Below are 27,519 nucleotides of genomic sequence, written 5' to 3'. Positions count from 1 at the left end.
CTCCCCACCTGACACAAAGTCTTTGTCAATAATCAGGCAGCGCAAGCCTAACTGGTTAGAGGTTAACGAACAACCTTATCCTCCTTTGGCAAAAATAAAGTGAAACTTAAATCCAAAACCTGAGCAAAACTCAAATCCAAAACCACTCTTGATACTGAACCAGATGTAAAGATTTTCGGTGACAAAAACCTGCCCAGGAATTTCCATGCCCGCCCTCCCTTTGGTTCACTCCTGGTCCAGGCAGGGCTTCACACCACGATCTTCATAAGCCAGCACAGCTCGGCACTGAGGCCAAAATTCCCCCCTTTATGTGCTTCTGCCTCTGCTTTGCCCCTCTCCGTACCAGCAGCCCCGGAGTGAAGATAACCTGGGAACTAATTCGAGTTAAATAGACCTAACAAAAAAAAGCCCTGCCCAAACACACCATTCCCTAAAAATAAGCACAGTTTCAAGCAGATCTCTTTCCTGCTGCTGGACAACTAACTCTCACTGTGCCAGAACAAAGGTCTAAAGACAGAGATCTAAATCAAGGCACAGCCCATTTTTTTCTCCTTTTTCCACTGCCCGAATGAATATGGTTTGGAAATTATTTGTTCTTGATATCCTGCAGCATATCAGCATCTTAGGAGCCTGGTTACAATGGAAAGTGGAGCTCTAGGTACCTGGGCTGCCCTATGGGAAACGCTTTCGTCCAGTTCAGTTGGTGCCAGATCAGGCAACTGGTGGGCTTGCGGTGACTTTCAATGCCAAAAATCACAGTTCTTCAGTAAACCCTATTCTGGCCTTAAAAACATTGTCTGAATAGAATGTAACGTCTGGGTCCGTGTAAACCTGTGCCACTCCTTTTTAGGCACTTAGTCATCAGCAAGGATCAGGCCCATGTTAACAGATGCATTGTGTTTTTCTTGCTGCTTGGTCTGTTGGAGAGATACACGTGTAAGCCTGAGACTGAAAATATATTCTTACATGCTGGTGAACTGTGCGGCGCCAACCCGTGCGCCCGGTTCTGCTGTGAATGAAGATACGCTTCAACAGAGACCACTGAGCAAGCAAAGAAATAAAACAAAAGCAATCAGAGAGCATCAGATCTTCCAAGATAATTAAACTCTAATTAAGCATTCTGTTCTCACTTTGAACCATAGATCACACGATTTAAGCAATTTTCCACAAGGATTTGACATTCACGTGCGGCAAAGGAAAAGCAAATTTCGATTGATTTTGTTTCACTCTGTGAGCAAGTAAATTGAATAATACATGGGATAAACAAATGCTAGAAATAACAGACACCCCCACACACACCAAAGGTAAATGGAATTTTTATTTTATATATTGCTGCTCTAGGAGGGCCCTGGCCTTGGCCTTGGATCGATCCCTATTGGCTCGCTGCAAAAGGTCAGCAAAGGTCTGCAAGAGAAGCATTTTTTCTTGCAAATATTTGCAACCTTTCTAGAGTAGAGAAAAGGCTAGACTGTGCTAGAGCCCTGCCATGGCTCTCAGGAAGGAGAATGACTCAACCCCTCTTAAAAGCACGCATTCTGCTTTTCCTTTGCCTTGATACTGAAAACGCCTTTTGTAAAGGCTCCAAACGTCTCAAGGAAGAAAGGGAAGAAAATATGAAGAAGGTGCAGTCAGCTCAGGTCAAAGCATGGCGCTTGACAGTGTTCCTAGTGAAGCATCTCTGCTGGGGGATTGCACCAAAGCAAACTTCCTCCCCAGCTAGAGGAGCTTGTGCCTTGGCGGGACCAGCCCATCCTCCAGTGATGGACGCCTTTGGATAAAAGAAAGGGAGACTTTTTTTCTCAAGAATTTCCACTGAGAGGCTGCATCCAAAGAGGCAACAGGTCCCTCAGTGCCGTTCCCGCCCCAGGCCAACCACCACTGGCCCTCTCCTGGGAAGGACCAGCCTCTGCTGGGATCCTCCTGACTTGCCGTGCGTGACCCGCAGGGTCTGCGCAAGAGGCTGGAGGCTGTGAGCAGTGACGGGCTGCGGCGGCACGGGCTGAGCCACGCGAGCTACTGCAGCTCGTCCTCGCGGGGCCGGGCTCTGCGACATCTTCCTTTTTGTGGGCTGCCACACTTGTAAGGTTCAGCAGCATCTGGAGAAACCCCAAGCTTGGTTTTTCCAATCCTTCTCTTCATTTGGCTTAAGAAAGGATGTCATTTTGCTGGGACTTTACGTGGACATCACTCCATCATAGCCACTCTGGTTCCTCCTTGCTGCCTATGTCCACGGGTGTTCCGGTATCTGAACACACGGAGTTCCTTTCAGCCTACCCCCAGTGCTTTTAAAAGGCACGTGAAAGTTTGGCCTGGTCTTCATTTTGGGACAAATACATGCAGAAAAGGGCAGGTTACTCAAGGGCACCCCAGAAGAGAGCTCTCTAGCTGTGAGAGGTCCCTCCAACCCCTTCCCTCCCACAGCTGGCAGAGGAGCTATAAATCTATTTTTGCTACCTTTTCCCTTCCTACATTGCAGAACAACGTCTATGGGTTTCATTCATGCTAAACGTAGGTACACTTTCATTTTACTAAATGTGCCAAAAATAGAGATCATACATCATTAATAATGTCTCGCTTTCAGCTGAGTCATTACATGTTTATGGAGAAAGAAGTATTTACGCAACTATTTACTTCAGTTTTATGGACAATAGATTCCAAAAGGATGCATTGCCTTCAGCACAGAGTTTTCTATATCGTTTGGTCTGTATACAGTTTATCTCATTATGTAGAACTAACGGTCCCGTCAGAATGATGCAATAAATTATATTAGCAATTGAACGTCTCTTATTCACTTCTCTTAGCCATTTTGTAATGTCTTTTATCCAGGGATCTCAAAATACAGACAATATCTGATTAGAAGCTATAATTTCCTACAAGCTTGAGTTCGTACACCACATATAAATAGCGTGGCCGCCTCTGTGACAGAGTGGGCTAGATTTTTTTAAGTTCGCAGCAGAATATAAAAGTACAGGACAGGAGGTTAGGGAAAGTCAATCTAGAAAACTGAGAGACAAATTCAGGCAGTTTCCAGAGCTTAAGTGTGGCTAGGGTGCAGTTCTCTTAAAAAAAAAAAAAACATACCAAAAGCATCTTAATGATCACAGGTAATTAGAGCCTCTTTTTTATGCCTCCTTTAAAATATAAGGTGTCCAATAGGACCAGAGGTCCTCTTCACACTATTTCATGTGGTCCTTACTGTATTGCTTCTGAAGATGGCAGGACTGTTACTCCATGTTTATCCTGGGACTCCTGCCTGTGGACATGCCATTCCCAATTTTAAGACGTGGAAAACCAAGTGGGAATCCCAGGTTGGACGGGAAATAGAGCCTGAGCCAAAAAGTGAGCCTGCCTAGACATTGCTAGTTTCTTCACCTGAGGATATAAAGGTCTTCGCTGAGGTTGTGACCTGTAGCAGAAGTACAAGGGCGGGATAAACCACCCGCACCCATTTTCTCTGCTCAGCTGCGCTGAACTGGCTCAGCAGTACACTGCTCCTTTTGCTGGGAGGTGGCTTTCCGCAAGGTTTAAAGATGACCCCGCTGCAGTTGGGTGACTGTCACCTAACGTTTGGAATCTGGAACAACTGAATTTTAGAAAACCCCAAGCAAAGAAATGAGCCACCTTCCTTCAGGGCAGCCCCAGAGCCTGCCCCCTCTCCGCCACGGGGCCGGAGGAGCTGTCTGGCCGCACTGCACTGTGCCAGCTCAGGCGCCTTCGGCGAGACGCGGCCGGGGCTGAAAGCAGAGGCTCAGGGCTCATTTACGGGCTTTGGTTGCTCAAACTGACGTAAGAGGCAGGAGAAATCTGTGCAAATCCAGCTGTTCCCCAGCTACGTCCACCATCCCTCCCTTCCCCGTGCCAAACCTGCTAGGTCAGCAGCAAACCACAAACGGTGGGCTCACGCCGCCGCCCCTCAACCCTGTTCACACAGTGCAAAACTGGCAGCAGTGCTGCAGCAGAAAGCTCTTCTTCCCCTACACATTTATTGCTTGTACGAGGGGAACGTATAGTTCTCCAAAACATTTACCCTTCTATCGCGTTTCTATAAGGTTTAGCCATGGAGCTCCCTTTTAGAACAACGTTTCACTTTGGTTCTATTGCTACGCAAAAGCCAGGGAAGAGACGGAGCGTACAGCTGGGTATGGGAGAAATGACGGAAGGCGCCACAAGACAGATAAAGGAGAAAAAAAAAAAAAGGATGAGATATTTTGGCGTTATTAGCTATAACCCCCAGTTTAGCGGAAGATGAGAGCGCCAAGCAGGCAGCGATAAGGTAAAGGCGCGGAGCCCTCGTCCCCTTTCCCATGGCAAGGCTGGCACCCGGTGGCCAAGGCAGAGATCGCGCCTCCCCGTCTGACTTCCAGCCTCGGCAGGGCACTCGGGCGACGCCGACCTGCCGAAACAAGAGCCAAAACACGCTCCGAGCTATTTCTGGTTATTCCTTTCTATATTTTCTCACATTTCTACGGGTGGAAGACCAGGAGTTAATTTCACCAGAGAGACTGTAGGTTTTTTTAGATGGCTTAGAGCAAGATGAACACCTCACACGTTTTATTTCTACAATTTCCAGTGTACTTATAAGACAGGTAGCTGGGAAAATACGCACACACAAACCCAACCATTCTGCATGTCTCAGCACCTAATTCCCTTTTATTTTAAGGCTTGTAAAGAAACAGAACAAAGCATAGGCTAAATACTAAAGAGAAAACCGCTACAATAAACTTTTTCCTGGCAAGTTTATTTGCTGCCATTTGTAAATCCACTGAGAAAGTGTAGTGCAATCAATAGAGATGAGGCCCAAGTTCTAATTAGAGCCTTCTGTTTGAAAACAGCTTTTCTTTAAACACTGCATGGCCAGTGGTAGTGATAGAATATTCCCTAAAAATAAGAAAAATGGTTCATTAGTGTTCATGGAAACAGAAGATCAATCTGCCCTTGTGAAAGTTAATGAATACACAGAAATATCACATCATGACCCCTGATCTCAATGCCTGAGGCAGCAGTATTATTATGCGCTCGCCAGAATTGCTCAGCAACAGGACTTAGCTACAATTCTCATTGCATTAATTTTATCTGCGTGATTATTTTAAATTAATGACATTCTGGCTGCAAGTCACAAACTTCAGGAGATGTTCGTCTGCTTAGATATTAATGATGCTCTTCTGCTGTAAGGTGTAAGAAGGGAAAGCAAAACTAAATACTAACAATTTTCAAGCATAAATATTAACAACGGTACAAGTATGAAAAATACAGCTGTTTCGCTCAGACTAATGCTGAAAGAACCCACTTAACCCACTACCCTCCCTCCCTCAAGGAAGCAAAAATTGGGTTTTTTACATCTTGGACAAGCAAAAAGTACAAGATCTCTTTTATTAAGGGGAAAAAAAAAGTTTTTAAGTATGATGGAAATACCTTGAGGACTGGAGTGACTTTTGGCAACTCCTTGCGTGATCCCACCTCCCTCTATAAAACAGAAATGGAGAGGATGTCAGCCACCCCATTCCTCTCGGCAGCACAACGACTTACGGTAGTTATTTGCCCTTACACTATTTTAGATAATGGCATTTGCATTCTGTTACCTGTGATAGGAACATCTAAGAAAAAGAAATGTCATCTGAAGTCTTGATATTATGATTTTTTTTCCCCCTAATGGACTCGATTCCAAGATTAGCCTTCTAAGACCATTACCCACTGCGTCCCGCTGCAGTTTGGACCGGCTCCATCTTCCCGCTGTGCTGTTACCAGTTTGCTGGTTCGCACCTGCTCAAAAGATCGAACAACTTCTCTTAGCAGGGATTTGAAAAGCGGGGTAAGCAGCTCTACGCTTTCTCTTCCGATCCCTTCTTTTACCCTCTAAAACATATTCTTCCATCTCCACAGTTACGGCTCGCAGATCGGTTGCTGGTCTTTTGTGGGATGAAAGGGACCAGAGCGTACGGCATTTCCGACCGGTCTTCGAGGAGCGGCCGTCTGGAACCGGCTCGGCGTTACTTAGAGCCGGCCGGACGGGAGAGGTTACACGGAGCCGAAGACCTGCTCACCCGGGTGGCTTTGCAGAACACTTTTCTGCCTTTGAAGAAGTTATCTAGGAAGCTCTGTGGACATTCGAGAAAGAATGAGATTGATGGAGATAAAAGGGCGTGCTGGAATTTGGTGGAGCAACTGAAACTAGTCCGTAAAACCGTGATCCTCTTTTACATACAGGGCAAGCTCAATAAAACCCTTGCGAAGTCCCATTAAGTTGGAGGGCCTGTGCGTAGGGCAGAGACTGGAGAAAAATAGTTCTCAAGGATTTGTCACACACTAATCCTTAAACCTCATGGTAACCCTGAGCCCCACAGCTCTACAGGTGGGTTCGCAGCGCATTTTCTGAAGTACATCTCCTCAGAGAGAGCGTAGCTCAGGTACCTGAAAGATTTCCACTCCAATTCTGCACCTGCCTTCGCCAGCGTACCAGCTACTGCTGGCACCCAGCTGGCACCCACGATGGCATCATCGTATCGGTGTCGTGCATACGGCCGTACAGTCTGCTCCTCAGTCTAAACGACCCAACTCCAAATACAGCAGAGACCCTTCCCTGACCATAACGCCACTAATGACAGGAATAGCAAACCCTCTCACTTCCTTCACCTAATGACCTTGCTAACTAAGGAAGCCAGCAATAATGCAAAATTAAGTGACTTAATCTGTCACTACTGCAAATTAAAACAAAGCAACTTCTTGATATTGTGCCATAAACACAGAGTAATTCCAAGCAAAGTGACTTTCAGGCCTTTTTTCCATCCTTCACAGACAGTTTCACTAGAAAGAACTAGAAAGAATAATATCAGAGCTAGCTGATTTAATGACCCTTCATTTAAAGGCCAAGGCTAGAGTGGGGATTTTTGTCTTCTTTGTAATTGGACTGTTCAACTACAGATAGTCTTACTATATCAATCATTGCATGAGTGAAAGGTGAATAAAAGCATTTACTGAACTGTCATATCCATGATAAAACAACAGATGCTGTCAGCTCTAAAGGGAATACATTAGCAGAAGTAAACCTGAAAGATAAAGACCTATTAGTCATAACATGCTTTTCAATCACTTATTTAGGCTAGCAGTTCAGCTTTGAAATAAAGTGAACATAATCCTTATTTACAATAAATTAGGCTTATCTTTGCACTATGGCGTATCTTAAACAATGATGGCATATTGATTTTTTTTCCTTCAGAAATACATTTACCTTCAGAGGCTCATCGGTTTGCTTCCCTGAAAGCCTCCCTCACCTCCAGTTCTGTTAGAACAACCCTCTTGGACGTAGAAACCCAACATCTTACGTTTTCCCAGTGTTTTACTTGGCAATCGATAACGTGAAGCCCAAACCAGTTAAAAGAGACCTTACTGCAGCGACTGGTTACTTCAGGACCCTGTAACAAACGGCAAGGCTGAATTGACGTGGAAACATCTGCTCCTTCCTTATTCCTGGAGAAAAAGGCTGTTTAATAAAGGAAGGCAAAGACGTTGTAGAGCGCACAGTGCAATTCAAGAGCTGAACTGCCCCAGCGCGTCAGCACCCTAACAGGGCACAGCTTTTGCAGTGGCCGAGCACGTTAGCCTGGGATTGGCCACCACGCTAAGACCCGAGGCCTTGCCAGCCTTCAGGGGAGCAGAAGAATTACTCCAGCTGTCTTGGAAGCTAAATGCTTTTACATCCCCTCATGACATTTAGTTGTTTTGCAGCAACGCGGCCTCGTTGCCTCACGTTCTGCCCGTGGTCTGCCAAAACCTTCACATCCCTTCCTAAAGAGCTGCTGTCTCGCTTCTCTTCCCGTTATGTATTTGTGTAGTCAATGAGCCTTGCTTAGAAGCACTGGCCCCTATTGGATTTCTTCAATTTGTCCAGATCATTTTGTATTCTGATCTTGTATTCCTGTGCCCTTCTTTCCCATTTGATGGATCTGCGGTTTTAATAAGCGCACTCCCTGCTGCTCCGTCCAAGTGATTACCCAGGACTGGAAGCAGCCGCAGACCCGCGCGCCGCTCGGGCTACGCTCCGCCAGCACTAAGCACTGACAGCACCTCTGCCTGCAGCTCACGGGAACCGCGAGCGTAGTTTTGAAATCTACTTTTAGTCGTCGTGTTGGTCATGGCCAACATCAGGTCCTCCCAGGCTGCTTTGAAACTTCATTTCAGAATTAAAAGCCAGCCTTAAGATACGCCTTGAGTAAAACCAGCAAATAAGACGAATGCCTCCATCATATGAGAAAATTAGCCCGTGCTAACTCATTCTCTACAAACGTGAACAAATGCAGCTCATTCTCTACTCTGGCCACTGCATTCTTTTACTTTTCTTCCAGGATATCTGCTGAAAAATTAGCTGCTAACATTACACATGCCTAAATAAATGCAATTATCATTAGAATTGTATCCCCACCCCCACCCCCTTTTTTCTTTCAATTAAAATATGCAGAGACCGTATTCCCTGCTAGTGCAACGCACATCAGACCTAGTCCTTAAGCCTGCCAGGTGAGCAGGAACGAGATGGTTAGAGATGATCAGCCTGACTCGTAACCTGACAAGGCGCTCTCGCTCAGCGCTTGTTAACGCAATGATTTAACTGCACCTCGCTAAGCACAGCGCTCCACTTGCGCTCAGGGTAATCACGGCTTTCGACCTACAGCTGTTACACACCGCTGACCGTTTGGCATGGCACACAGCAGCCTACCATGCTATTTTTGAGAAGTCTCTCTGCTGTTAAATAAGGGTGCTGGTGCCAACCTACGAAAGTAGCGCCTAACGTGGATGCTGTCACAAAACAGAAAAAAAAAAGGGCTTTCTGCCGCAAAGCGGTTCGCGGCGTTGTGCGATCCCTGTTTCACCCGGCGAGCGGCTGTGCGGCTTTAGATGGGGAAGGGGCACCCAAAGCAAGCCACCGTCCCCCTCCGTCCCTCCTCCTAGTGCTCCAGTGGCTCCGCAACAGCTCTGCTCGGGGTGCTGATGGTGACAACAAAAAGCACTGGACCACAAGCTAAGTGGGACTTTTGTTTTTTATTTTAAACATTTACAGAGATGGAAATAAATACAGGAAATAGAAGATAGAGAGGGTGCTTTTAAAAGAAATCAATCAAGTCTTCACCAGGCTTCAAACAGAAAAAATTGTATCCAATAGCTGTTTAAAACTAGCCAGCGTTTCAAAGGTCAAGGATTAGGCTGAACAATAGTGTAAATAACTAAAGAGAAGCATTACAACGAGCGAGGGTGACACAGCTGACGTCAGGGAACACACAGCAGTAACAGACAAAATGGAACCACGCTACGACAAGAAAGTCTCGGATATTTACAACATACCTATCATACAAAAACCCATTTGGAAATATTTAGGGAGTGATTTCTTTTCTGTCCAGCTGTAAGATATAAAAGAAACACTGGAGGGTTTGTTGGTTTTGTTCCCCTCCCCAGTATCTACAGAATAGTTTTAACTTCTGGCAAAGTTTAAAAAAAACTTTGTATTGCAAGAATTTTTCATCCAACCTGCACTCTTCTGCGTTTCCATCCTCGCTTGTCGCCGTCACTCTCATCCGCTGGGGCAGCTTGTCAGAAGACAAAGCGTTTGTAAAGTTCTTTACAGTCTTTTATCGATGGTCTGACCTGTAGGTTGGAAAAGTGTCTGTGCGATGAAGCTTCACTGGGCTAGAAACATCTTCGTCGAGTCCGGTGCAAAAAACAGAACAACACTCAGTAAGACACAGGCACCTTATTCGGCTTTTTATAAAGGACTATGTGAACTACAGGTTACAGCCCTTTGATTAAACCTGTCCCTGCTTAATCTGCTGCTCCATCTCAGAAACATCTCCACTCCGATTTTCTTTCCCAGTTCCTTCAGAACAGAGAGTTGTACAGAGCAAATTAATTCCTTAAAAGTTCTGACTTTGCATTTTAAATGAAAAATGCACCTTCGCTCACACCGTTAGCATCGGGTCTTTTCTATATGCTAGAAAGGGGAAAAGAGGCAATTCAGAAGCCATAAATCCCAACTATGGTGGAAGACGGTTTTTACACACAAGGTTTCAGATGCCTCAACCATTCAGGGAGTGAAATGCTGCTTCATACACCTGGAATGACACAACTCGCTGTAACTATTGGTTCGTATTTCTTTTCCCAGCAGTAATTGATGCATTTCAAGATTTTGCCAACCCAATCTAATTAGAGGTGCCTGGGGTACCCCTGAACTAGTAGCCCCGACCGATGAACGAGACAAGGACTTCAGTGTCTTTCCTAATTACAATGCTGGCTGCATGGCTGGCTTATTTTCCAGAGACTTTCACCCCATTCTCATGACGACAATCTCCTAGGATCCTTTTTCCCTAGTTTAACAAGCAAGCTGTTGTTCTAAATATAAACCAAGTGGTTTGTACCCGTATAGTCTATTTATCTTGTGTCAACTCAACGCTGAATTATTGTTTTAATAAAGGATTCTCTAGTAAGGCACAGTAAGCCCAATCCTGATTGTGTCAGAGCGCTGCGAGCAGTCTTGTTCTCGCGTGCCACAGGCTGCCACCAGCGGGTCATCTTCCCATGCCCGAATTTATTGAACAAATTTGAACAGGCATGTAAGTGCTGCTTTTATTATTCATTCCTGCTCTGGAACATTTGCCGGGTTTAGCCGGGGCTTTTTATGTGCTGCCTGCCCCCTCTAGTGTTGAAAAAAAGGAAGAAGGGAAAATACGAGCTTTCATGATTTGCCGAAAATCAGAGGGCCAGCAGGGAGTACGGCTGTATATGTCAGGGCTGCCAGCGCGTAATTTTCAATCACACCTTACAATATTTCATGTTCTGGAGCTGCTAGCCTCCACAGTTTCCTGCTTTATCAAAAAAAGTAAAATAAATAGCTATCATTCATTATTCCTTGAGAAACTCCTAATATCCGAGGGGAGGAAAAACAAAGACTGCAAAAGTTTTCCAAACAAGGATGTTTTAGCATCTCTCTCTAGTGATTTCTCGATGCTTGATGTTGGTAAGTGACACCTCTGTGTTAGTACCAGAAAGCCCTGCCAGCTCCTAAGGTTTTTCTGCTAAACACAGGTTTACCTGAGGGGGTTTTTGCAGCAGCATGAGGCACCGGGAGCAGGGCTGCCCTTTGGAGCCGACCTGCAGGGATGACAGGGAAACAGCCCGTATCCCGATGACCACGCGGAGCTTTGCTTTCTAATGCCCCCGCAGTGAAGGGAAACTGCTTCAGTCCATCTTTATCATCCAGGTGTTTAATGAAGCTCAACCTTTCATCCATATGTTGTGAAAATAAAGTTATGGCAGGTATTGCCTCTTTCCATTCAATACTCCAGGCTATCCCCCTTCTATTCCGTGTATATTCTGTTTTCTGCTGGCTTTTCTGAGTAATGCCCTGATCCTGACTTCACAACTCATCAATACCAACTTCTGGACAAACACTAACTCAGCCAATCCACGTACCTTAGGGTGGAAGACGCTGTTTTGAAATACAAATGGGCTTTTTTTTTTTTTTTTTTTAATGTTATTTGTTTAAAACTCTGCAACCACGCCTGACTACAAGACGCTGACATTGGACCAGCGCCTCAGAGGTACTGAACACCTACAGCTCCTACTCCAGGGGTGCCCCTGGGGCACAAAGCACTGGCAGCGCGTGGCTTTCGCTTGCACTTTTCACTTTATCTCAGGAGATTGAAGTTCAGCGTTGAAACACGCTCTGAAACACACGGGCAGAGATGGCTCACGTCAGCACTCTGGCGAAACCCGTACGCCGGCGGTGCTGCGGGTGCAGCGGGCATCCTTCCCATCCCCCCACCCGTGCGCCCAGTAGCCACTAGATGTCCCTTGGTGACCACGGAGGGACCGCTGGGCGCGGGGACCCCCCCGGGGAGCCTTTCCTCCCTCTCGGCGCCCAAGGGAGGTGTTGAGGCCCGAGGGGATGAGCTGTGCCGCCCCTTGGGCTGACAGCAAGGAGGGCTTTTGGAGAAGACATCTGCCCATCTTCAGGTCACGCTGCAACGTGCCGCGGCAGCGCTGCAGTTGCTCAAGCAACAGTTTTCTAGACCTACTTATCGTGGCCTTTTCCTTTTACTTTCCCTAATTCAGCTGTTTCCGAGAATGCGGTTGTTTATGTTGAATGCTAGCAGGTACACAAAACGAATAACGCAGACTGCATCATTCTCAGCATGAGGCCAAAAGGAGGGGGGAGCCAAGCGGTTATAAATCTGGCAAAAAAATCAGGTGCCATTAAAAGACTTTGGTAGCAGGAAGGATTGGGCAACCTTGAAAACTGGCCATCCTGTAACAGTAATTTCCCCTTGTTTACCTAAAAACGGTCAGAAAACTTGTCAAATGAAGGACCCCTCTCAATGGGAAGTAAGAAGAGCACCTCGTGATGACAACCCCTCTGCCAAGTTGTCCATCTCACAGCGGGATGCGCCCTTCTCTGCCTCAACCAGCCAGCAGCGGCAACTGGCTTAGACCGAACGCCACCCTTCAGGGAGAGGGACAGACATGGAAATACTCAACAACGTCGTGATCTGATTTGCGCGTTGGCTTTTCCCACCCCCGCCCCTTACCTTGCAGGCCGTAGAGCTGGCCAGTGCTGTGCTGTCGCGTGATGTGCTGCCAGTAGGCACTGCGGGGCAAGGGCACCATGGTGCTGAGGGACACGGCTCGCTCGCTCATTTTCATCTGAAGCTGCAAAGCAGTAAACTGATGTGAAGGAGACAGCCACGTTTATCGCATATCCTCCAAGAACAGCACGACCACTGGCTGCAAGGACCTCCAGTGACACTGCCAGCGCAGCCTTTCCCTCCCGTCCTCTGCCCACCCGGCACGAGCAGAGGCAATGAGCCCGGGGGCTGGTCTCCACGGGCACACGCCACTCGGGTTAGGCCACGCTGCTGCCGCGCACCAAAGCTCACCCTGGTGCTCTCCTGGTCCTGGGCTAGTGCTGCTTCCCCTGAGGGGAGTTTTAACTCAAGCAGCTGAAACAGAAACCGGGGATCAGCGGAAGATAGGACAGTGCTGGTATCCTCCCCCTGTAGCAGCAAAGCCATCCGAGGGTCTTCCCAGCTCCGCAACTGGCTTCCCAAAGCTAAACACAGCCTCAGCACATCGAGAACCTGACTGAAGATGTTTCACATGGGTGAGGACAAGTTGTTCTTGTTAGTTTTGAGGCATTTTCTATTCGCCGCCCATTTCCCACAGCTGAGGCACGTGCCAGCTGGATGGCACAGGAGTTCACACAGGAGGTAACTGCATCCTTCAGCTAATTTCCTTGGACGAAGAGCACGTCCAGGTACGCTGAGAGGAGAGCACATGGGCTGCAGCGTGTTGCTGGAAGCCCCATCTCACGCTTCCCCCTCCACACAGGGCCTTTGGCTACGTTTCCTTACATAATCACAGCCCCTTGTTAGTTATACTATACTTAACGCAAAAATATGTGAGAACTGACTAAGTACTTTAAGTCTTTTTTTTTTTTTCCCATGAATTTAATAAGATGTATGTGCAAGCTGATAAAAATAATTGGATTTTATCATAAGCTTTGCAGTGCAGCTAAAATTCTTCTTTCAAAGCTCAGAAAAACATCGGTTCAAACATACCGAGACTACATTTGACTTTTCTGATTTATAAAGAAAGCTTTTTACAGAAAAGTAAGCTTTTACATTTTAGTTTCACAAAACCTGAGGTGAAAGAACCTTTCAAGAGAAGATCAGTCTATTCTGGAGCAAAACCAAACGGGCAAAGCAAGCACAGAAAAGAGGCGAGGGCCGGCTGCATCCGAAGAGACCCACTTCCAAGTTACGTGGAGGTGCCATCTACCTTCAACCTCCTCTCCGTGCGGTGGACGCTGTGATGTGAACGTAAAACAAAACAAAACCAAACCCAGATCAACTCCTGCTCTTAAAACACCCACCTCCACGCTGGTTGGATGTGAATCACTGCGCGGTGCAAGGTTCCACCTACATCGTACAGCGTATTTATTACAGCTCCTTCGCTAAAGCCCCAACACCCTTTGCAGTGTCGCCACGCACATCTCAGCACCATGGAAACAAACAGCGATGGATCTTTCGCTGGGAATAAAAATCAGCAGAGCATTGCGAGGATGGCATTTCCTGGCTGCAGATAGGTTTTTTTGGTGGTTCCGTTTATTGGTGAGCTGGACAGAAGCTAAGGCTGTTTAAGCAACAGTTTGGCTGTTAGGAGGAGTGCGAAAAACCAAAAGGCTGTCTTGGGAGAAAAAAAAAAGACACAGCTAGAGAAAGATTAGATGAAGACACAGAAAAGGGCCAGAGGGGTGCCCCTCCTGAACTCAGTCAGCAGGGGAAAAAATTAAAAACCCACAGCTGGAGATAAGAATTAGGATGTTACGTCCTGAATACACAGCGTTTCATCAAAACCTCGGACTGCGAGCGAAGGCAGCTTTAATGACGGTTGATTTCATTCTCACAATTAACCTACTGTATCTCTGCGGCAACAGAAAGAGTAGGAATAACTTGACAATGACCTGGCTTTATGCCGCAGAAGCCCCCGGCACTGTAAGCAGCTCGAAAACAGCCAGAATTGATATGCTGGAACACGCATGAGCAAGGGGTGGGAGCAGAGGGCCGGGCGGGACACGCGACGCCACGTAGCATTAATACAGCAAAGAACTTGTTAACTGGAGGGCACCTACTCCGTAGCCTCTCGCCCTCTTCTGCCCAAGGGCGGAGGAGAATGCTGAAACCTGAAAGGAGATCAGGATCCCCCGAGCAGCTCAAACACAGCTCCCTGCGTTTCATCGCGATACGCCATCAACCGAGGAAGCAGCAAAGGTGTGAGAAGGGGTGAGGGGCAGCACAAAGCCACCCTGCGGCTCCAGGGGCTACCAGAGATCTGCTGAGGAAGGGGGTGGAGAAGCAGCACTCACAGCCTTCAGCAGCCAGTGCCGAGAGCAGCGGGGGAGCTGCTGTGCCACCCCGGGATGAGAGGGGTACAGAGCTCCGCTAAGGCAGTCTGCTGGGCCAAAGCACAGCTCTGGGTCTAACACGGGGCGCGCTTGGTTCCCAGAAGTCTTGGGGGCTCAGGGAGGAAAGATTAAATATTTTCTTTCTTGGATCCCACCTTAAGAATCAGCAAAACTTGCATTAAAAAAGAAAAAAACCCAACCCAAACAACTAAAAACCAAAGAAAAAAACCCCACGCAACCCCCCCCCCCCAACACCAACAGTCTCTCAAATCAGCGACAAACACGGCTCCAAAAGAAAATAAAGAGGATTTAAGATCCGTTAGGTTTGGTTGGTTTCCTCAGGCTGGACAATGCGTTTTTCAAAGATTTTGCAGAACTTGCACTAAGTAAGCCCACATCGTGCGCTCCCCAGTTGGAGAAATTGCGCTCACTGGGTTTTTGAGGGAGTTTTCTTCCCAGTGAAGCAAATTCATATAATCAATCAAAATCAATTAGAACGATAATTGCTTGAGAGACGTTTGCTAGATTAATTACAGCAAAACTGCAGAATGGTAAACTGATAAAAACAACTTCAGAAATTAGAGGGCACTAACACTGCTGCCGTTTTGGCTACTATCCATCTTACACTAATACTCAATGTTCTTCCCTTATTTCAAAAGTTAGTGAGCACCGTTTCCACTCTTAATTGTGAATCTCTGCAGAAATGGCCCGAGATAACAGCAGGCTCCAGCCTGGACCGAGGCACTCGCACATCAGATTGATCCAGTGCAAAGTGCCCGACTGAGCTGCTGAGAGGGGAATAAGAGTCCGGGAAGGCTGCCGGTAAACTGGCTGATCATATCTTTCCACGAAGCACTGAGGTTTAACTGCCAAAACTGGGAAGCTCACTGTTATTACTTTAGCCAGATGTCAAGTTGTAATGTCTTTTTTTAAAGCAAACTGAACGGAGAGCAGGCAGAAATGACAGCAGTCAAGTCACAGCACTACTCCCATCAGTTTTCATGGCAACCAAATACTCACAAAAATAAAACTTGAATGGGTATTTTCCTCCCATTGTCTGGCAATGCAAAAGTGAAAGGAAAGAAGCAGTTGGATGAGATGAGTTACCAAATGACCAGAATGGCTTCATGCATCGCTAGGGGAAGCCAGCTCTTTCTTCCCTTTAAAAGAGAAAAGGGAGAGATCTTTGAATTCACTGAAAAGGAAAATAAATGAAACCCCCTTGTGAAAGTGTCACAGGCTCCGGTCAGCATATGCTCAGACCTCGCCAGAAAGCAACAGCACATTAACAGAAAGTGTCAGGGTGAGGTTCCCAGCTGAGGAACCACTATCGCATCAATTTTCCACATGCATTTCAAGAGCCAGAGCCAGTTACAGTCACGAACTGAACCAACATACTGTCATGTAAAGAGAGCGACTGCTGGGGAGGTGACAGACACATTATAGCCCACATTCTCAACAGGACTTGGCAGCTTTATTTCGCTCTATCAGCAAGGGACATTCAACTCCTTTATTTTCTTCCTTTCTGCACTGGCTCCAGGAGCCCTCGGTAGATTATTACCACCTTCACCTTGGTCGCGGGTAATCACATCGCCGATGTGGCGGTGCTCAGGATTACAGGAGCAAACAGAAGACGTTCAGTGTAGACTTAATTTCTCACCACCGGTATCTCCTACTTTCTACTTGTATTTACCCTTTCTGTAAATAACAGCTCAAGCTTCACCAAGATGAAAATGCACACAGGGTAACTAATTCTTGGAGACAGAACCCATATAGACAGCCGAGCATGAAGCGCAAGCATCTTAAATGAACTCCTTGTTGACGTGTTCAAAGGCAGAAGAAAAACACAAGTGAAATCAATCAATCTGAATAAAGGTGTACCTTACAAATATTTTGTAATCAGCAAAACAAACCACCTGAGTTCTACACTGACATAATGATCCTCTGCCTAAACTTCTAAACCTGGCGATCCTTGAACCCCAGAGAAGCCACCAAGTCTTACTATTTCGGAACCAGACAACGTTTCTATGACAGACTGGGGAAACTCATATTCAGGGGCATATGGACTCATCCAAAACAATTATATTCCACTACTAAATTACAAGACTTTTGGTTTGCCAGGAATATGTTCTTATCCCCCACTTAGCACTCTAGGGTCTATAAAATTAGATTTAGGGGTTGTGGTTGGACACAGTGTTCACGAAGAAGCTTTTAGAGGCTGTGCAGCTGCTCTCTATTGAAATCTACAGCAACTGTGCATCTGTTGAGTCTGTTGGCACTTGTAAGACGGAAACTTTACAGCACAGCATCAGACACCATCTATTAAAGATGCTGGTACATAAATGTAAAACAACCAAACATGAAATTGCCTGTAAGTCTGTTCATTATTGTTACTGAACTTATCTCTGCTTTTTGAAAATGAAGTTGTGCTCTCAACAGGTTACTCAATCGCTTCTCATCCTGGTGGGCTACGAACGCCAGCTAGTCACGCTGACTTAGCCTAGGTTAATTTTAATCTGTTTAATTTAGTCACTGTTGAGTACTTGTATCACCTACCCATCTGTCTCAGCTTAGATAATTTGGGATATTTTTGAACAAAAATTCCTTTTGCTAACTAGAACTATACAGGTTTTTTGTTTTAAACAAAGTCAAAGCCAGCAAAGATGGTGTCAGATGATACTTCACTGGGAAAGGGAAAAATACCAGTGCAGCTGGCCGCAGACTTCACCTGCTAATTCTAACATTTTACAAAGAAAGCAAGCAAAGTGTCAAGCTCTTCCTAGTGAACGGGGAAGTGCTGGGAAAAGCACGTGGTCTAAACGGACACAGGGCAGAGGCTGTCACAAGAAAGGCTCTAAGTTAGTACTCCATCCGCACAGCTACAGCGCTCTCCCACAGGCTTTGCAGAAGTGACCACATTGTAATGAAGTTAACAGAGCAGCATCAACTGAAAACTGGTCTATCAGTGAAATATATATATGTGTGTGTAGATATAACACTAACTAGTCTCTTTCCTGTTGAAAGTAAAGACATCGCATGACCCTCATCGCCTAGAAACAGACTTGAATCTTCCTCACTTTCCCATTCCAGTTATCCCACCTGCTCTCCAAACGATGGAATTACCCATTCGCCTGCACGTGCAGCCGAAGCAATCAGTTACCCAGTCCACAAGATTGGTCGGGACACTTGAAAAGAGTTCCCTATTGCGCCTCCCCTCCTCACTTGCTCCTCCTCGTTGGACTGTTATTAAGAGAAATAATCTTCCCATCATGTGTTTGGCTTCCATTCCATCTCAAGCCCAGGAAGTGGAAGAACGAAAGAAAAAGAAGTATGTAAGGCAATTTCTTCCCTTCCCCATTTCCTCAAGATCCACTCTCGTATTTTCTTAAGTTTCCACAAGTAGTAATGGCATTTTCTGTTTCGTCCCAGCTGGGCCGTCCAGTTAATACTGGGATAATTCATCACTACAACTTATCCCTGAAACTAAGGTGTTAGTAGAATTACTGAAAGGATTAGGCACGGATATGGACAGCAGCACCACTCACATTTACAATAAGAGAAAGGCATGAGTATATCGCAGATTACGTTACTACTGCCTGGAACAGAGATGTTGTTTATAGCCAGGCGCTTCCACACTTCTCCATTCTGGGCATTTTATACTTTCCAGAAAGCCTGTTATCTTCAGGATACTAACTTTGCTGTCAAAGTCAACCTGTGAGTCTTGGGGTGTAGAGAACAACTGTGATATGGGATAAACAGAACATTCCTTTTCCCTCTACAGGTTTCATGGGAAAAAAAGAAATTAAAGCTAATAAGATCCTGAAACACATTAGGTGCAAGTGCCATAAAACTGCCTTCCTTAGACACAACCCTTTTGGAAATGCCACACTGTTCGCCACCTGTATGTTAGTTTTGCATCTTATACTTCCATATCTCCTACCAGTCACGTGTGTCACAAAACGAGTTTTAGACACAAAAAGCACTTGTGGAAAACAGACGTCCACAGAGGGACCAGACAAACATCTAGTCCTCCCCCATAGTTTAATCTGAACCATATGACTCTGTCCAAATCATCCCTGGAGCGCAGACATCAATTAGCAAATGGAAAACTGAGCATGAGCCACCCATTTTGAAATAGATTGATGAGAAATGCTTCCAAACAAACTCATGATGCTGATTAATCAAAGGAACCTAATGAGAATGTGCACTGACAGGAGCTTATCTGTATTAATTCACACTTATTGATAGCTTTGCAAACACAAAAATCAAGGACTATAAATTTCCCTGTTGTTTAGATCCTTAAAAAGCAGCCCCAGTTATATATACACTGCCTTAAATGTTAAAATCAATCAGAATTTAATACGAGCAATAATCAGACTGCTTACTATCTGCGAATCAGACTTAAAACCACATTGAAGAAACGCCAAACAACAAGCATAACGAGCAGCCGTACCATTGAGTTTTTCACGCTCTGCAACAAGCGCTCGTGTTGCTCCGCTATGGCCAAAGCGGCCGAGTGAACCTTCTGATAGATGGCTTCCCCATCCCTGGTCTGAAAGATGAATAGTCCTTCTCCTGTGTCACACATCCTGCCAAAGCAAGAACAGATGGGATCCAAGAGTGAGATTGAAGTTTACAGATCGCCACCAACAGGCAAAACTTTACCGTGCTGCTCTAAAAGCGCTATCGCACGAGCAGTAAGAAAACAAAGGTTGTTGAAATACGGAATGAAGTTATCTAAAAGTCTTTGCATATGAGCCTTACCACTCCTGCTCCAATCTTACTATTTTAGCCTACGTTTGTATTGCTCTCGCCAAACAGGGACTCAGCTAAGCACCACTAATCTGTCATAAGTGCTTAAGCTCCAGAGAGTTCATGTGCAAGACCCAGATTTTTAGTATTTAGTCCCTATCTAGAATCTGTGCCAGGCAGGATTAATTTGTCTTCCCCTTTCAGACTTTTAACGCTGCCTCTAATGAGTTTTGTAGAGTTCTGTCTTCCACTTGAAACAATAAATACACATCCTCAGCATCCCAATTTTACGATCAGCTAAATAAAAACGTATCCTTTTCGCCCCCCAAGAGGACTAAATTCTGCAGTAATGTGGACGATGGACATTTAAATGCTTCTTCCCTTTCCAGATAAGTCAATTGTATGATCTGTTTCTCTTTTACTGTTGTAACTCTTTAATGTGCTTATCTAAAATAATGCATCCATATCCCTTAGAAATTATTTGATAGTTTAGTTCAATAAATAAGTGCTCCAACTTCGGCCACACAAAGGCTTCAGCTCATTAAGAGCGCGCTGCAGGAAGCAATACAAAACAACATCTCTACAACAACGAATTGCATTCAAATTTCATAGAAATCCATTTGTCAAATAGATGGAAGCCAGGCATATAATCAATGGTAAACAGGAGTCCCTTCTCCATCACTGTAGCATGCTTTTGGGAAGCAACTTGGCACTCACTGCTCGCAGCTCCAGACTCCACTTCTCCTAGCCCACTTCTTGTGCCCACGGGCCCACGTCGTACAGATTCTGGAATGATGTTCAAGCCTTCCCACCCGGTCTGCCCACCCAATTCTCTGGCTCATATAACGCTTTATTTAAGAGCGACCCCACAGAGTAACATCCGATGGTGTCAGCCTCCACCCTGCAGTCCCCTGGGGTACCACAGCTCTCCCACCCCCATCCTCAGGCACTTTCATTTGGCAACTGCTTCCATTCAAGCTGCAACCTGGGATTAAAAGGGGGTTTTATTTGTTTCTATATTTCTTTCAATATTTTTTTTAAATTATTTTTCTTTTAGCAGAGGGTGCAGACTAGCCTCTGTCTGAAGACAAGCTCTGGTGTCCTTCATCAACCTCTGGGAGTGGGTCCAGAGCACCACCCAGCACCACCGAGGAAAGCAACGCAGGACAGCAAACACACACCTACCTCCCTGCTTCAAACGTGAACCAAGATGGGTCCCGCCCGTAGCGTCGGAGGGCACTTAATGGCCAAGAGATGAGTTTTACTCTGGGATTCTGGATGTCCCAAAGACAGATATTCTCAAATGTTATCTGCAAGGTACATTCCCCATGCACATCTAAATTAGGGGATGGCATCAAATACACATTGAATCTCTCTGGGAGAAAAACAAAAGGTTAGTCTAAAATCCCTGCCCATTAAATGTACAAGTCATTAAAGGAATTTCCTATTTTCCACCTCTAATACAAGATCTTATTTCCACTTTCAACAATTAATTAAAAAACAAAGACTCAATTCCATCCAATAACTCCATAAACTCCATGTCTGGGGCAGTCAGAATGCTGCACTCAGAGGGCATCAAACGTTTGTGCGTGCATTCAGATAGCAAAGAGAACTGCACCATCATAATCCCGATATTTGCAAACAATTAACAAAATTGTGTGCATGAATAAATACATTGTCATTGCATTTGTGCATGTAATTCATTAATTTGCATAGGAAAGCGAAGAGGCCGTGGGCTGAGGTTTTGCATGCAATTACCATTTATTATTTGCTCTACAGTGTTGCCAAAGAGCCTCAGTCGCACACTGAAACTGTTGTACAGGCACCATACAAGGAAACACATAGGAGAAGATAGCGCCCGTCTCCAAGAGCAACTAACTTGTCTGGGAAAGTAAAAAAATGCTACTCCAAAAGAATTCTAGTTACCTTTCTTATTAACTCTGGTAGCAATTAAAAAAACCCAAAAGCCAAGAAAACCCCAAACAAAAGAACCCCCCCAAAACAGGAAGGCGGCGCTTGGAAAAACAATTTTGCACCGATTTATTTCTGATATTCACATGCACAGTCCAAAAGGCTTTATAATAATGCAATTAAAGATTTAAAAGGTCAACATTTATGTACCTACCACTCTGCTCTCTCTCTACTCCAGATGCCAGCAGGTCAGGCTCTCCAAGGCTAATGTCGTTAATTCGTGTTCCAAGACACTCCATCTGCAGCACCTTGCACCACTCATCTGCCTCAAGTTCTGTATAAATGCCCAGAACATCTGTGCGTAGGTATAATACATCCATAATTTCACAGTTAATGCTCTTATGTTTTCTAATGCGCGTTGCCGTTTTACCCACCTGACTCACAAGCAAAGGTTTTCGATGTGTCATCATTAAAATAAATCCCAACAGCATGCTTCTTTGTGCTTTTTGGCATTCGTAATATATTCTTCACGTTATTGAGCTCTGTGACCTGGAAAAGCACAATTTGGAGTTTTAATTAGGAGCTTGAGAAGATATACATCCATTATTGACTGGGGAAGGAGAGAAAAGAATTCTACCATGTTGCAAAGGACAGAAAAGGAGCGAGAGCATGAACACGCCTGTGATTGCTCTTAAAGAAATGCAGCCTTGACATGAATCGCCTCAGACAATCAACCTGAAGACCCTGGATGATGAAGCAGCCACGTCCTCCAGTTCTCTCTTGTCTGCACATGAGCTTCAGTGCAACCCCGTCCGAACAGGATTTTAACCAAGAGGCAGGCAGAGTTAAAGCTCACTCCAGTTTGAGAAACATTTACGTGAAGGACACGAGAAAGACCAACCTGATGCAGCAGAAGCAAAGAGAGGTGAAGATACAAATCTAAAGGATTCACCCGCTTGGAGGAGCACGTCCGGTCCCAGTACAGCTTTCATCGTGGAGGACAAAACTGTAAGAACGGTGAAAAGCTGCTCTCTAAGTTAGTTTTTGATGGAAAGTTGATTTGTTAGAACGGTCAACTCAAAAAATACAAAATCACAGTTTTAGTCATTAGAAAGCTTTTTAGCTTTAAAGATTCACAGGCTTGTAAACACAGATTTCTGTTGCTTGGTTGCCAAAAACTGATTGGAAAAATAGCTCTCACGCCAAAAAAATATAAACATGTATCTGTTACCTTGTATACAGCTTTAGTAAATACATACTAACGTTGCTTCGTATTTCTAACATCCACTTTTCACCCTCACGACCATAAGTAACACTCCTAAATTTGACTGAGGAGGAATTCTTCATTATTTAAATTCCTTTTAATATAAAGGTTAACACCCAGACGGGGAATCAGGAAGGTATATTTAAATATTCACCGTCAGAAAACATTTCAGCGACTCTGTTACATGGTAGGGGTTGAATAGAGAGAGAAAGAGGGGAGATTTAACAGAAACGTTCTCAAAGCTGTACAGCCTAACAACTTCACTGCTTTGCTCTCATTAGTGCGGCGGAATAGGCTCACATCGAACTGTGCCAACTCTAAACAAAGAAATACAGCTGTGGCCTTATAGGTAAGACTGAGGAATTATAAAGAGTTATCAGCGCTGTAGGGTCTGGCAACAGCAACCGCGCCTCCAGAGCATCGCGGGTTCAGCAGCACACCCACCGCATCTCTCTGGCCCCTCACCCTAAGGCACTTTCTTCTAGGACTCAATTTCTTGCCCGGTCCCTTCTAGCAGGGGAGACCAGACAGCCAAAAGCACATTTTTAAGCAAGAGCCCCTGAAAAGGTTGTTGTACTGTGAGTGGAAGGAACAAATTGCAGTTGGTGGCCAATGTCTCTCCAAAATGAAAATAAGCAACACATCCAATGTCCGGAAACTCACTCTAGGGGCAGCAGCAGAAGGAAATAATGGAAGGAACGTCCCACGGGGAACACACCAAACTTCTGCACAGCTGCCAAATTTAGAACTCAGGTTTTTATAGCCTCCGGGTTCAAGATTTTGAGAAGTGTCAAAACCGAGACTCCCTAACTGTGCTTAATTTTGCATGAGCATTTCTTGCTCTTCCAGGAAATCCTGTGATGGAAGCACATCCCCCAGTGCTAACAAGACACCGAGAAACTCATTGTTAAATATGACAAATCTGTCATAACCTATTCCCGTCGTGCTCAGCACATGACAGGTCAAGCACAAATTGCCAGCTGCCAAGTTCAACTCTCATATATTTTTCTCATATGCCAAGAAAGGATTCAAATGCAAGGGGAAAAAAAGAGCTAAACTCTTTCATTCAGGGCAGCAACCACCCTGATCTTCATACTGAGCACACTGACATTTTCTGCAGGTGAACGTGCTAATGAAGTTTTGTACCTACGAGCGCAAAACTTAGCAGAAGCAGAATGTAGCCACACGTCCAGGTAACGAACCATTTAGCTATCTAGGATTTGTCCTAATGGAAAGCTTATTTCTTAAACTCAGGCGTGCTGCACTCCTACTGCTGGATATCCCTGTAATTGTCTCTAGTGTGAAGAATCCCAAGGACTGAGCTCAGTGGGATCATGAAAGGTTTATAACTCGTCAGGGAACAGCACATCGCCTCTCCGGGCTGGCTCAGGAGCCAAAAGCGCTTTCAGCAGTCAGGAGGCTCAGAAATACCGACCGGTCAGGTGCTGCCCACGCCCCCCGTCAGCCCCCGGTGATGGGTAGCACGTGCTGCCAGAGCCCCCGGCAGGGAGATGCCCTACGTCCCAGCGAGGGAGGCAAGGGCCGCCTGCCCGTGTGGGGGGCTGCTAGCTACCGCGCAGGGCTAGGAAAGACCAACCAACGCAAACGGTGCCACCAGCGTCCCTGTGTCCAGGCCGAGGCAGGCACCTCCAGGCCAGATGGGAGCAGATGTCCGTAACGCCGCTGGGAACGGGAGGAAGACAAGATTAAAGCATTTGCTTTGTCTGCAAAAAGGGAGAGACATTTCTGATCACCGTTTTCTTCACCATGACTCCAGCCTTGTACATCTTACCTTCACCACTCCCAGCATCCCTAAGACCACGCTTTACCCCCCCCGAGTCGCCACGGTTTATTCTCACTGGGGCTGCGAGCTGCAGCTACTGCCCAGCCTCCCTGCCTGAGCTCCTGCAGTCTCCGCGTCCCTCGCACCGAGTAGCCGTCACCCATTTCCTCTCATTTCTGTACCACTAGAGACATCCTGTACTTCCCAGTCTCGCACTACAGTCCCCAGCTCACCCTTACACACCCCAAGGCTTCCAGCCACTGTTGCTTACGTGTCATGTCCACAGTGCAGCTCTAGGACGGCATCACCTCTGAACCCAGCCACGCGGACCGAGATTTGCTCCTGCCAATATCTCAGACACCTGCGGTCTCCCTCCAGCCTGGGGCTTCGCATCAGAAGCAGCTGGTCATTCCAGCAAGATCTACCCAGCACACAGAGCAGGACAGAGCCACGGACGTGCCTTGCAACAAAGAATTTTCTTTCTTTAGGTCTCCCAGTCAAGAAAAGCTTTACCAAAAGTTACACAGCAGCTCCTCCTCCATCCTGTGGCCCAGCACAGCGATGTCACTTCTCCCACCGAGCGAGGACAGCCACCTTATGCTACATCACTTTAGCGGACCATTAGGGAGTTGCGCAAAACTCAAGGTGTCCAGAAGTATGGTACTGGGGTGACTTGACCTCAGGGCAGCATAACTCACAACTCCTGCATTCCCCTTTAGAAACAACTAAATAGAAAAAAAAAAAAGCATGGATATAATGGCATTATTGTTTTGGAGCTGAGAATAGCAGTAATTTTTTTCCTTATCATAAATTCCTCTCAACAGCCAGTTACTGCAGTAAAGTACTTCCTTGTAATCACAAATACAGAGTAATATATTCCAATAGAGGTTTTACAAGAATCAGCTCATGCTTGAAATCCCAAAGTTCATCCTTCTGAAGAGAAAAATTTGTTTTCATTTGAATATGCCTTCTCTACCTTTGCTTTTTATTACTGTACTCCCTCTAAGCATACCGTGTTATGAAGAAGGCAATGCAGATTATCCAAGACATTATTTATCACCTATCTGTTGCCTTGGCAGTATTCACAGCAGTCTATTTTGCTTTTCTGGGGTATCAACCAGCGGTTAATTCATCTCTCTAAGCAAAAACTCTCCCTAAGTCAACATAAGAGCAGGGGACGAAGACAGAGAGCACATGAGTGTTAGTGCAAGGGCAACTCAGGGTGACGGGCTTTTCCCTGGGTCTGCAGGGGGGGTGTACAGGGAAAGGAGGAAGGAAAAAGGGGCACGGAGATGGGCTGAACATGAACAACTTAATTATATGAGGATTATTTTCTTAATGTGATTACGAAGCTCTACCCTAAGCCTCATCACTTTGCCTCTACCTCCGCGTGCTGTATGCCGGGAGGAGGGACAGGACGGGCGCCCAAGAGAAGCCCGCGCGCTGCAGCAGCGTGGGGGAAGCCAGGGGCTTCCAGGAATCACCTCAGGCCCCGTGCGAACGCAGGCTGCCTGCACCGCAAAGCACAGCGGCCACGTGCCGAGAGCCCTGGCTCGCAGCCTGGTCAAATAAAATCACAGGCCATTTCAGCCCTTGGGCGATATCTTGAAGAAATGCTGAAACCAATACTATTGTGTCATTAATTTCACTGACCATCAAATCCTTTGTAACTCACGTTTTAGCTCTGAACTGGGAAAAAAGGGTATTTATATTTGGAGAAACACTAGCTACAACATTTGGCAGCTCCTGGGTTATTTTGTGCTGCATTGACTGCTTGAGCGCTCTCGTATAATGGCATTTCACACAGCACGGACTGAAAGCCTTCACATGCGTGTGAAGATTTCCTGATGGCATTTTGCTTCTGTTGAGCTGCACAAGCTGACACCAAAGCATCTCCCTTTGAAGCGCGGCAGACAGGTAGCCCCCGATTCTGACCCCTGACCCAGGTCCAAATGTCTACGGTAATATGCACACAACTCTAGGCTCTTCCCAGCTGGGTTTAGACTAAGATTTTCTTCAGTACCAGACCTAGCAGCCACAGGGAGAATAACAGATGGACAAAATCTGGCGCTCTGGGACTCTGAAGTCAGCGGCACAAGTGACAGCATGCAGAAGAGTCACTGGAATTCAGTCTTCCAGCTCACACGTGCCTTCTGTCCTGGACACAGCTTTTTATGTCTGGCAAATACACACCTGATAAGCAGCTGACCTCTCTTCCCTTTCGGGAGCGAGCGGTTCAGAGGTACTCCAGTATGGTAATACCCCCTTTCTGGCAAGATCCAGCTTTAGCCAAGCAGCTACTCCTGCTGCCAAGGCTCAACAGCGCACGTGCCCTCCTGGGGGGGAAGCTGCCTAAAGACCACTTGCCGTTGGACCTGCTGTGACACCCAGCAAGGTGCTTCAAAGCACCACCGTTATCCCAGGTGCCTAAATAGCCTTCCTGTTGCTCACCCTTATGCAACAGATGGTTCAAATTGTCTGGCACATATGCACCGAATTCACACTGAAGAAGTGGCAGGCTGCTAACATCCCCTCCACCGCGCGTTTGGAAAGGAGTCAGGAGCAGACACCAAACACCTGCAAATATTTGAGGCTGAAGTCTCTTTTTTTGGCATTTTTTAAATAACTCTCAGCCTGCCAGGCTCTTGCAAAGCAGTGTTTTCATCATTAGTTTAATCCATGTGTGTTTTATTTGGCTGAGATTAATAAGAAATGTACATTTATAAATTTAATTCTAAAAAGGTGGGTACACCACAAATAGCAGACCCAAGACGGTAGTAACAAAGAAATCACAAAAAGAATGATATTTTCTTAGGGGTTGAAGACCTTCCTTTGCATACTTCTCCCCTCCCCTTTACTTTCAAGCCT

General features: G+C 45.9%; 1 protein-coding gene across 4 annotated transcripts in view; it reads right to left on the bottom strand.

Moving 5' to 3' along the window:
• Positions 1 to 9,011: 9,011 nt before the first annotated feature.
• Positions 9,012 to 27,519, bottom strand: part of DOK5 (docking protein 5) — a 44,325-nt gene continuing 25,817 nt past the window's right edge. The window contains exons 3-8 of one of the 4 annotated variants that reach the window (XM_064465260.1): positions 22,039 to 22,153; positions 21,819 to 21,959; positions 20,879 to 21,068; positions 19,395 to 19,530; positions 12,567 to 12,687; positions 9,012 to 9,682 (exon numbers count right to left, since the gene is read on the bottom strand). In XM_064465260.1, coding sequence (XP_064321330.1) covers positions 9,615 to 9,682; positions 12,567 to 12,687; positions 19,395 to 19,530; positions 20,879 to 21,068; positions 21,819 to 21,959; positions 22,039 to 22,153 — 771 coding nt within the window. In that variant the 3' untranslated portion in view covers positions 9,012 to 9,614. The remainder of the gene's footprint in view (positions 9,683 to 12,566; positions 12,688 to 19,394; positions 19,531 to 20,878; positions 21,069 to 21,818; positions 21,960 to 22,038; positions 22,154 to 27,519) is intronic. The other 3 variants (XM_064465264.1, XM_064465262.1, XM_064465261.1) reach the window with 3 other exon arrangements.

The sequence above is a fragment of the Phalacrocorax carbo genome, chromosome 14 (genome assembly GCF_963921805.1).
Source record: "Phalacrocorax carbo chromosome 14, bPhaCar2.1, whole genome shotgun sequence".
NCBI classification, from domain to species: Eukaryota; Metazoa; Chordata; class Aves; order Suliformes; family Phalacrocoracidae; genus Phalacrocorax; species Phalacrocorax carbo.
Note: the sequence above shows the minus strand (reverse complement) of the source record. Positions and strands in the feature narration are given on the sequence as shown.